The following is a 10172-nucleotide window of genomic DNA, read 5'->3' as shown; positions in this document are numbered from 1 at the left end:
AAAGAAAGAAAGAAAGAAAGAAAGAAAGAAAGAAAGAAAGAAAGAAAATGAAAATGAAGCCAAGGCAACAAATGGGAGAAAATATGTGCAAATTATATATTTGATAAAAGATTTGTATCCAGAATATATAAAAAACTCCTAAAGCTCAGTAACAAAAAGACAACCAATTTAAAAATGAGCAAAAGATCTGAATAGGCTTTTCACCAATGAAGATATATAAATGGCAAAAAAAAAAAAAAAGCACATACAAAGATGCTCAACATATTACTCATTAGGAAAATATAAATTAAAATCATAACATGCCACTTCACATTCACTGTAATGGCTATAATCAAAAAGTCAATCAAAAAAATTCAATCACTTATATTGTACAACTGAAACTAACATAGCACATCAAGTTAATTAACCACACTGGAATTAAAACAAATTTTTTAAAAAGATCAGAAAATAAGTATTGGCAAGAATGTGGAGAAACTAAAACCCTCGTATATTGCTGGTAGAAATGTAAAATGGTTCAGCCATTTTAGAATACAATCTAGCAGTTTCTTTTATGTTTTTTTTACATTTATTGATTTTTTGAGAGAGACAGAGCTTGAGCAGGGGAGGGGCAGAGAGAGAGAGAGGGAGACACAGAACTCAAAGCAGGCTCCAAGCTCCACACTGTCTGCACAGAGCCTGCCGCAGGGCTCGAACTCACAAACTGCAAGATCATGACCTGAGCCAAAGTTGGACGCTTAACTGACTGAGCCACCCAGGCACCCCTAGCAGTTTCTTAAAAAAATTAACATAGGGACGCCTGGGTGGCTCAATCGGTTAAAGGTCTGCCGGACTCTTGGTTTCGGCTCAGGTCATGATCTCACAGTTTTGTGAATTCAAGCCCTACATCAGGCTCTGTGCTGGCAGCGACAAGCTTGCTTGGGATTCTCTCTCTCCCTCCCTCTCTGCCCTTTCCTCTACTCTTACTCTCTCAAGTAAACAAACTTAAAAAAAAAATTTAACATAAACTTACTGTACAATGAAGTGATGCTGGTCCTAAGAATCTACACAAGAGAAATCACCTTCACCCAAAGACTTGTACACAAATGTTCATAACAGTATTTTTCATAATAACCAAAAAGTGGAAACAACCTGCATGTCCATCAGCTGGTGAGTGGGTAACCAAAATGTGCTATATCCATACAACAGAATAGTATTCAGCAATAAAAAAGAAACGAAATACTGATTCCTGTTAACAATAAGATAAACCTGAAGAACATGCCTAGCGAAAGAAGCCAGACACAAAAGACCACATATTGTGTGATTCCATTTATATGAATTGTTCAGAAAAGGAAAATCTATAGAAATAAAAAGTAAATTAGTGGTATATAGCAAAGTTTAACTTCATTTAGCCAGATTCTAGAACTCTAAAGAATGATTTAGTCATTAAAAATCATGGCAGATAAATATTTATGTGGTAAAATGTTCCCTCCAAAAGTGAAAAGGCTTTCAGCAAAATAAAAAGTTTATATTTTATTCCCTACCTTTCTCCGGAAAGGACTTAAGGTAGCTTCTAAAGATAGGTGGAAAATGTTTCTATAGCAAATCCTATTTATAGTTGAAGTACATGTTAGTCATGGTCTTTGCCCCACCCACACATCCTGGCTGAAAAGCCAGTCTAGATCAGTTCTTCTCAAACTAAACACGCGCCAGCACTATTCTCCTCAACCCCATACATGATGCTCTTGTAAAATGTAAAATATGTTTTAATTTTTTAGAGAGAGTAAGAGAGAGAGCATGAGCAGGGGAGAGGGGCAGAGGGAGAGAGAGAGTGAGGATCTGAAGCAGGTTCCACACTCAGCATGGAGCGCAATGCAGGGCTCAATCCCGCGACCCCGGGATCATGACCTGAGCTGAAATCAGGAGTCAGAGTCTCAACGGACTGAGCCACCAAGGTGCTCCTAAAATATATATAAAATGAGTAACTAAATGCGCAATTTTAAAAACAGATAAAATACAACCCCAAGTGTTTTATTACCAGATTCCACGAACAGAAAATTACTCTGTTACGTGATTATAAAAGTTTCTAAACACTTTCAATTTCTGTACTTGTTCCTTTGTAAACCACCCTTTGGGTTGCACTCCCCAAAGTGACTCAGTTTTACACGACAGACTTAGAGTTTTATATTTTTCACATTAGAGGTGAATCAACCAAAAGTAGGCACCTCCCCCAAAGGCTGATATCCGGGGTGCAAAAGAGACAAGCAACAGCAATTCTTGGAATACAAACTGCAAGTAAAAACAGTTGGGATGGGAGCTAAAACCAAAGGAATGCCTGACCAGAAGCCGTGAACTACCACCGGGGCAAGAAGGAAGAACCAGAGCCACCGAGACTAGGGCTGACCAAAGGAGGGACCACAGAGAAATGTGAAGCCGCAGAAATATGAGGACAAAAGATTTAGAGAAGTAGAAACGAATAAGCAATTCTCTAAGGACAGGAGAAAGCACACACACTCTGACTCTCATGGATGAGTTAACCAAGGAAAACAGACTGTTCTGGTGCCTGTGAAGCATCCTGCCTGCTCCTCCAGGCACACAAAGCCTCGCCCCCCCCTTAGCACACTTCGAGAATCCTTACAGTCAGCAGCCCCAACCACTTCTCCCTGCTGCTTACGACCCAAAAGCTCTCCTCAACAAAAGGAAGAGACTGGAGGCTTACCTTTGGGTATCAACAGGGGCATCACTCAAAGTGTTTAAACTCATGGTAAGTCTTCCAAGTTTCACAATAGCCCACTGTTTCTCAATGATATACTTCGTTATTGATGATTAAAACCTTCTGAGATGTCTGTGGCTTACAGGTTAGATGGGCTGAAGTCTGTTAACATAGTAAACAATATAACAGTGGTTATATATGTGAGTCTTGAGACTACGGGTGATTTTCGTGTTTTTCTTCAACTTACTTGTATTTTTAAAATTATTGCATAACACACATTTAAATACTCATATTTTTAAAAGCTATTACATTTAAGACAGATTAGAAGCAAAAATGGCAAAATGTTAAAAAAATATTCCTTCTTGTAACAAGTTTCTATTATATTATTCTAATTTCTCTAATAAAAGGAAAAATTATCTCAGTAAAATAGTGACCAATGGGACGCCTGGGTGGCTCAGTCAGTTAAGCACCCAACTTCAGCTCAGGTCATGATCTCACAGTTCATGAGTTTGAGCCCCGAGTAGGGCTCTGTGCTAACAGCTCAGAGCCTGCAGCCTGCTGTGGATTCTGTGTCTTCCTCTCTCTACCCCTACCCCTCTGTCTCTCTCTCTCTCTCTCTCTCTCTCTCCCTCAAAAATAAACATTAAAAAAAAATTTTTTTTAAATAGTGACCAATTACTCTTGAACTAGAAAAGGAATGTAGAACCTATTTCTAGGGAACAGAATTCAGTTTGAAAGAAAGTGAAGTCCAGGGACATTTTTAAGTCCCTAAAGCCTTTTTCATAAATGAGATTTTTTTAAGCTTATTTATTTACTTTGAGAGAGAGCATGCACACAAGTTGGGGGGCAGAGGGAGAAAGAGAGAATTCCAGACAGGCTCCACACTGTCAATGCAGAGCCTGATTCGGGGCTCGAACTCAGGAGTCATGAGATCATGAACTGAACTGAAGTCAGATGCTTAACCAACTGAGCCTCCCAGGCGTTGGGCATAAGTGAGATACTTTTAATGCAATGCTACAATCAAAGAGACCAAAGTACTCCCAACAAATGATCTCATGGTAATTTTTAAAGTCCTTCTCTTAAGGGACCAAGGAAGAATAAAGAGAGTAGTTGTCACTTACACTGACCTCTCTGGAACCCCCTTCTATGGGAGATAATCCAAATTATACAAAGCCCACTATTTAAAGTTGCTTTACTATATTTATAGTATGAAGGAATCTCTGGAGAAATATTTTAAACAGAGATAACAATAATTAAGCCCAAACAGATACAAATAATCAAGATCCCAGAAGTGTCCCTTGGTATCCCTAGAAGAAGTGCAACATCCCAGAAAGACCATAGCTTTGGACTTGGAGAGATGTGACTTAGGATGCCTTTAAGTATCTTTATGAGTGTTGCCATGGGCAAGTGGCTTACCGTGTGAGCCTGTTTCCTCAACCTTAAGAAGGGAATAATTACATCAATCTCATATATGTGAGATAGAAATAATACATCCAGCATATATACAGTTCTCAGTCACTGTACCTTTCTGTTACTGAGCACAAACCCTACTCTCTATTACCCTCTTTTACTGAACACAAACTTTGAGAATGGGACAAACTTCAGGCAAGCTTTTCTGACTTCATGGAATGCCATTTTGTGTTGTTTTTGTGCGTTAAAAGTTATGGTGGCTTGTTTCTGAGATTTCCTGGCCCTGTTTCCTCCTGCAGTTTGGTCTAGGCCATTGCTTTGCTTTGCCAATCAAGATGGAGACAGAACCTCAATGCTGAGAACCTAGTAATGATTCCTACAGACAAACACCTAGGGATATTTAAAAACAATCAGTGATTTAGCTGATACTGCAATAGTGTGACCCAAGACAAAGATGGAATTTTTACCAACATGGAGGGAAGAATTCTATTTCCCCATGGACCCTAAAGACTAAGTTTGGAAAGAGTGGCAGACAAACAAATACCACTGTCAGTTTATTGATCACCTAATACAGTGCCAAACCCTGTACCTGTGCTTCATACGCAGAACCCTGGCCCCTATGACACTGCAATGCAAAGATTATCTTACCTGAGGTTTATATCCTCACTTCAACTGAGGAAACTCATCTGATTCAAAAAGGCTAAACGACTTGCGTAAGCCAGTCACCAACTAAATGGTGGATACTAAGGACTCAATCAAGCTCTTCTGATACTGAGTCCCCAAATCTTTTCACCTTACCACCGTGCCCCCAAAGGTCAGACTTCAGAGAAACTGTCCTCACAATACACAATGGAAGTTAAAGAGTTAAAACCTAAAAAGAACAAACTCTTCTATACTTAACAGTAATGTCCAAGGCTAAAAATCAGATATATAAAATGTTTCTATTTTTGTGAAAAAGATGAAACACATACACACACACACACACACACACACACACACACGTATACATATGTGTCACAAAATGCACAAACAGAACCCCTAACTCACAGGAAAAGGATAGGGCTTTAATAATGTCCGTTGTGTTGTGTTTTGATTTTATCTTGGGCAGAGAAGTATGGGAAGAGGTAGTTTACCAAATTTAATAAAGTTGTTCCAAGAAAGCTAAATTAAAAGGAATTAAGTAGGGGTACCTGGCTGGCTCGGTTGGTAGAACATGCGACTCTTGAACCCATTGAGTTCAAGCCCAATGTTGGGTGTAGAGTTACTCACAAATAAAGTCTTCAAAAAAAATTAAGTAATGATATGTGTCACAACATGGGTAAACCTTGAAAACAGTATGCTAAGTGAAAGAAACCAGACACAAAAGGCCACATATTGTGATTCCATGCATATAAAACGTATGGAATGGGCAAATACATAGAAACAAAAAGTAGATTTGTAGTTGCCAGAGGACAGGGAGAAGGGGAACTGGGTCTGAGTGTTAATAGGTATGAGGTTTCTTTTGGGGAGTGTTCTGGGTTTCTTTTTGGGACTGATGGAAGTGTTCTGGAATTAGATAGTGGTGATTGTTGTAGAACGTGGTGAATATGCTAAAAACCAATGAATTGTACACTTTAAAACAGTGAATTTTGAGATGTAAGTTATACCCCAATTTTTTAAATTCATCATCAAAAGAAAAAAAGCCTATCTAAAGTCTCCTTTAGGGGCGTCTGGATAGCTCAGTCGGTTAAGCATCCGACTTTGGCTCAGGTCATGGTCTCACGGTTTGTGGTTTGAGCCCCACATCGGGCTCTGTATTGAAAGCTCAGAGCCTGGAGCCTGCTTAGGATTCTGTGTCTCCCTCTCTCTGCCCCTCCCCCACCTCAAAAATAAAAATAAACTTTAAAAGTAATAACGATAATTAGGGGTGCCTGGGTGGCTCAGTTGGTTGAGTGTCTGACTCTTGATTTTGGCTCAGGTCCTGATCTCATGGTTCGTGGGATCAAGCCCTACATTGGGCTTTGTGCTGATAGTGTGGGACCTGTTTGGGATTCTCTCTCTCTCCCTCTCTCTCTGCCTCTCCCCTGCACACGTGCATGCTCTCTCCTCAAAGTAAATAAACTTTTTTTAAAAAAAGGAAAAGAAGATAACGAATGATGAGGCAAGTAGCTAGGTACAGTAATGAAAATGTCAATGAAATAAGGAGTTAGGTCAAAGAATTACAGGTTCCTCACATAATGCGTTCCAAGCTTTACTTGAAACTTCCTGTGAGATGCCACAAATTAAAATAAACACTTTAGCTAATCTGTACGAGTAATTACAAATTTCTTATGACATGCAATCAACATCAGCCTTCCTCCAATATGTATCTAACTCTGTAAATAATGCTTTCCTTTTGAAAACACTCAATACGCCATTATCTATAAACAAATTATGATACCTCAAAGCCACTCCTACTATCATCACAACTGTAACAAAGATCCCCTCTCCAGACAGAGTGCTAAAAACTTTCTAGAGATTATCTGATTTCTGTCTATACCAATCCCGAGGGGGAGATATTGTTAACGTCCCCCCTTTCTATCTAAGGAAACTAGGGCTTAAAAATATTCAATCACTTGTCCAAAGTCAAGTCTCTAGTACGCGACAGAGTCTGGATTCAAGCCCATATTGGCTGACTCCATAGGTCTGCTGTGTGCCTTGCCACTGGCCTTCAAGACATGGTTCATGCCCAGCCAGAGAACATGTGAGGCGTTGCTTGTCAGGGAAGCACTTCTACTCACTACTGCAGATTTTTCAAACACATCTCATTCTTCCCTGCACCCCTACCCCATCCAAACTAACTACAAGTCAGGGGCTTCCTAATGAAGGAGGACTCAGATCTCCAGTGGATTTTCAATCCAAATGCACTACCACAGGCTTGGGCCCAAACCAGGCTATCCTGTAGCAGTGATCAATAAAGGCAAAGTTTAATTCAGCTTTTTATGTTAATGTATTAATAGATTAATCTTCTGTTGGTAGTGGAGTTGGACTATTCTCACCATTCCTACTAAAATAGATGAGGGATATTATGTATATCCTTCTTCAATAACAAGTTATTTAGAAATAGGTAATGGGGCAATTGAGACCAAGGGATCAATGATCTAGACATCCTAAGAGTAAATACCAGCCAGAAACACAATTCTACTTTAGATTTCAGAGCCACTGCTGGTACAAAGTTTTCCTACCTCACAGTCGAGTCCTTCAGTGGATCATCCAGAATGTATTCATCTCTTAGTGTGTCTGTACAGATCCAGGGGGAAAAGGGAGGAGGGGGGAATGAAAAGATAAAAGCCACTATTATTGAGCACTTACTATGTGCCAGTTACTGCACTAACCATACCCTGATGTCACTGAATCCTCCCAACAGTCTATGAGATGATTATGCCCATTTCACAGATAAGGAGCACTAAGGCTTGGAGAGGCTGAGTAACTTGCATAAAGATATTCAATGGGAGGGTTAGAATTCAAATTCACCTCTGGCTGACTCCTAAGCCCACCCTTTTTCATAACACAATGCTGACTTCAATAATAACATCTGTGTTGGGGAATTCTATCTGCAGATTTCTATATTTCACCTTTAAAAAGATGTCTGGTTCTTTCATCAAAACAAACCATGACAAGGGGGCTGAGACAATCAAAGAATTTTAGAATTAAATAGGACTTTAAAGACCAAGTCTATCCTCCTAAATCTCACAGATAAGGAATCTAATGTCTAGTAAGCTTAGGTGATTGGCCTTAGGTTACTAGGCTAATAAAACTCTATACCAGGACTAATACACAAAGCTCCAGATTAAAACTACTCCCTTCTTTCCTCTTAGCAGGTTGCACTGCCTTTGTTTCTTCTTCATTTCATGAGAAACCACTGTAATTTCTGCTCTACCATCGTTTTGTTGTTGTTAGGCACTAACTCTTCAATAAAACAGGTGACAAAATGGGAGGTGACAAATGGGAGGATCTTCTCTCCAAAATTATGTGAACTATACAAAACATGGATGTGTTTTGTATTCGAAAGAGGTGAGCACCAACTGAAATTGGTGAGTAAATTTACGCAGAATCATGAGAGATCTACTTAAAATGAAAAAATATTTATTTGCCTAGGATAATTATCACGATGAAATAAAGAACAGTCAAAAGGAGGCTCTACTTCTGTAGAAAATGTACAGCCCTGGAAAAACAGCCAAATTTTCTACATCTGTTAGAGTCCTGAAAGTAAGCAGTGGAAGCTACAGATAACAGCCTAACACAATTCATTCTTTATTTATCAAACATTTATAAAGTGTCTAATGTGTGGCTGGCATTTTTTTTTTTTTTTTTAAGGATGAAAAAGACGTGGTCCTTGTCCTCCAAGATCTTACTGATTATCGGAGGGGAATAGCTCGGTAGTCAGGAGTTGTAAACCTTAGAAGCAAGGGCATGCCCTCTGGGTCCCTATTCAGTCCTCTGGGTACCTCTGCAGCGGTCTCAGATTAAGATGCTCCAAGGGGATCTTTCCCCCAAATATGCGGAGAGGCCCAGCCCAGGGAGCTGGAGGCGTGTCCCCACAAACGACAGCAACAGTCCCAGGACAACCACAAACTAACTCGGGGTTCCCCATAACTCTCACTGCAGCCACCCATACCGTTCCTCTCAACACCTCCCCGACCAAGTCGTTCGCCTCGAAGCCCCCACACCCCGTGGTTACCTCAGGGGGCTCCCGTGGTCCAGACAAGACACCCAAGACCCCAGGGGCAGCTCCAAATCTCAATGGTAGAAAGAGGTCTAGGCCGATCGCGGGGGTCAGAGCAAAAACTGTTGGAACCCGACGGACTCTAGGACCCGGGAGGGGGAACGAATAGAGAAGGGGCACAGGAGTGGACAAGCCCTAGGGAGACGGTGTTTACAACGGCCACTTCCGGAGACTGGGCTTCCCAAGCAGACCTTCGCAGACTTTCGCAGGCCTCCCGGCCCCGCCCCAGCCGACCTCTCTCCTCCCGCCTCCCGCGGCCCGAAGCTCCGGGATACGCACTCGGAGAAAGCCGAGCTCGGGTTGGAAGAGCTAAGCCCGCGAAGCTGCGCGGCCGCGCTGGAAGGCGAGCAGGCGCATGCGCCGTTGCTGAGAAGCGGCGCGCCCGTGCCCGCGCGCATTCCCGCGCCGCGCCCGTCCCTCCCGCCACGAGAACGGCCTGGCCCACGCTCCAATGTGCTGTTCTCAGCGTGAGGTCCCCAGGACCTCAGAATCCCAGTCTCAGAATCCCAGAGCCGACAGACAGTGCATTTTTCTAAGCCTTAAACCCTTTCCGCGTTTACTAAAAAAAAAAAAAAAAAAAAAAATCTTAGGCTGGATCCCCGATTGTACATTAAACTGCGGATCCTAAGGCCAGTGGAGCCCTTCGGGGTCTGTGGATTGGTGCCAAAGCCTGGCGGAAATTCTCGGGACTCCGCTTCTGCGCAAGTGGCTGGTTTCCCGCTGTTTAGCCTGCTCTCTGCCTGCCAGACGCTTCTTGTTCCCTCCCCCCATCCCCATTGTAGCCCAGCTTGGGGTGGTAAACAGGGCCGGGAAAATACGGGTCAGCGCGCTGATACTGTTGCAGCGCCTTTCATTATAAATATTACGTAACGAGGTACCTTGCAAAAAAAGTCCTTAGAGCCTTAACGTGCTCCCATCTCTTTCCAGTCTTCCTCCAAGCCCCCTAGTGCACGCGCACACGCACGCGCCTTCCTCCAGTTGATAATTTATACTTTGGTTTCTTCCGGTCGCTGCTTCACAATCTGCTGCCGCCCCAGGAAGATTGGAAAACCAAACCCTCTTTTGTTCCTTGGCATTTGAAAGCCTGTTCCCCAAAGAACAATGCAATTTGGCGGGGATTTTGATTGAGGATTTTGTCTTCACCACCTCCACCTCCTCCGCACAAAAAGGCGTTTGATACAAAATGAACCTTTAATGCTAAAATTGTGCCATGTTAATTGTAATCAACCTGAAACCAGGTGTAGGGGCCGGCTTTTCCGTGTCTCCTTGGGGAAAGCCAACGGTCATAAATGCAAATATAAATTGAGATTAAAACATCCTTGATTCCTG

The 10172-nt window shown here is 41.9% G+C and overlaps 1 protein-coding gene across 8 annotated transcripts in view; it reads right to left on the bottom strand.

The window, feature by feature from the left end:
- The window catches only part of CCDC171 (coiled-coil domain containing 171), a 318123-nt gene extending 308302 nt beyond the window's left edge, over positions 1-9821 (bottom strand). For 4 of the 8 annotated variants that reach the window (XM_049634816.1, XM_049634871.1, XM_049634862.1 and 1 more), the window contains exons 1-3: positions 8799-9174; positions 7303-7357; positions 2696-2851 (exon numbers count right to left, since the gene is read on the bottom strand). In XM_049634816.1, the coding sequence (XP_049490773.1) occupies positions 2696-2739 (44 nt within the window). In that variant the 5' untranslated portion in view covers positions 2740-2851; positions 7303-7357; positions 8799-9174. Of the gene's footprint in view, positions 1-2695; positions 2852-7302; positions 7358-8798; positions 9208-9721 lie in introns of those variants that run through there. The other 4 variants (XM_049634832.1, XM_049634824.1, XM_049634852.1 and 1 more) reach the window with 4 other exon arrangements.
- Between the last annotated feature and the right edge of the window lie 351 nt (positions 9822-10172).

The sequence above is a fragment of the Panthera uncia genome, chromosome D4, assembly GCF_023721935.1.
Source record: "Panthera uncia isolate 11264 chromosome D4, Puncia_PCG_1.0, whole genome shotgun sequence".
Classification (NCBI taxonomy): domain Eukaryota; kingdom Metazoa; phylum Chordata; class Mammalia; order Carnivora; family Felidae; genus Panthera; species Panthera uncia.
Note: the sequence above shows the minus strand (reverse complement) of the source record. Positions and strands in the feature narration are given on the sequence as shown.